At 50.3% G+C, this 507-nt stretch overlaps 1 protein-coding gene across 1 annotated transcript; it reads left to right on the top strand.

The window, feature by feature from the left end:
- Nucleotides 1–4: 4 nt before the first annotated feature.
- Nucleotides 5–503, top strand: LOC105460744 (pre-mRNA-splicing factor CWC22 homolog; the record flags this gene model as incomplete). The annotated part of the gene is made up of 1 exon (XM_011707244.1): nt 5–503. A coding segment is annotated over one exon (499 nt), but the record flags the coding sequence as incomplete, so codon positions are not given.
- Nucleotides 504–507: the final 4 nt, after the last annotated feature.

Genomic DNA, 507 nt, shown 5'->3' with positions numbered 1-507 from the left:
CCATTTGATACGATTGAACGACGAGATGAATGCGCAAAATATGTTGAACGTGTTCAAGTTAGACGCGGATTACCTCGCTTTCGAGGAGAAATACAAGCAGTTGCGCAAAGAGATTCTCGGCTCGGACGTTAGCGACTCGGAAAAGGACGACAAGGACGGAGAGGAGGAGAGCTCGTCCAACGAGAGCGACGCAGAGCAGACCGAGAGAAAAAAGGGGGTGATATTCGACAACACGGAGACAAATCTGATCGCGTTGCGAGAAACTATATATCTGACAATAGGATCGTCGCTCGTCTTCGAGGAGTGCGCGCACAAGTTGATGAAATTGCAACTGAAACCCGGGCTGGAGATCGAGCTGTGTCATATGGTCGTGGACTGTTGCGCAGAGACGCGTACGTACGAGAAGTTTTTCGGCCTTCTGACCGGTCGGCTTTGCACAATCAACAAGATATATGTAACGCCGTTCGAGCAGATCTTCAAGGACGCGTATCACACGATACACCGCCT

Source organism: Wasmannia auropunctata, unplaced genomic scaffold (assembly GCF_000956235.1).
Source record: "Wasmannia auropunctata unplaced genomic scaffold, wasmannia.A_1.0 LD316471.1, whole genome shotgun sequence".
Classification (NCBI taxonomy): Eukaryota; Metazoa; Arthropoda; class Insecta; order Hymenoptera; family Formicidae; genus Wasmannia; species Wasmannia auropunctata.
Note: the sequence above shows the minus strand (reverse complement) of the source record. Positions and strands in the feature narration are given on the sequence as shown.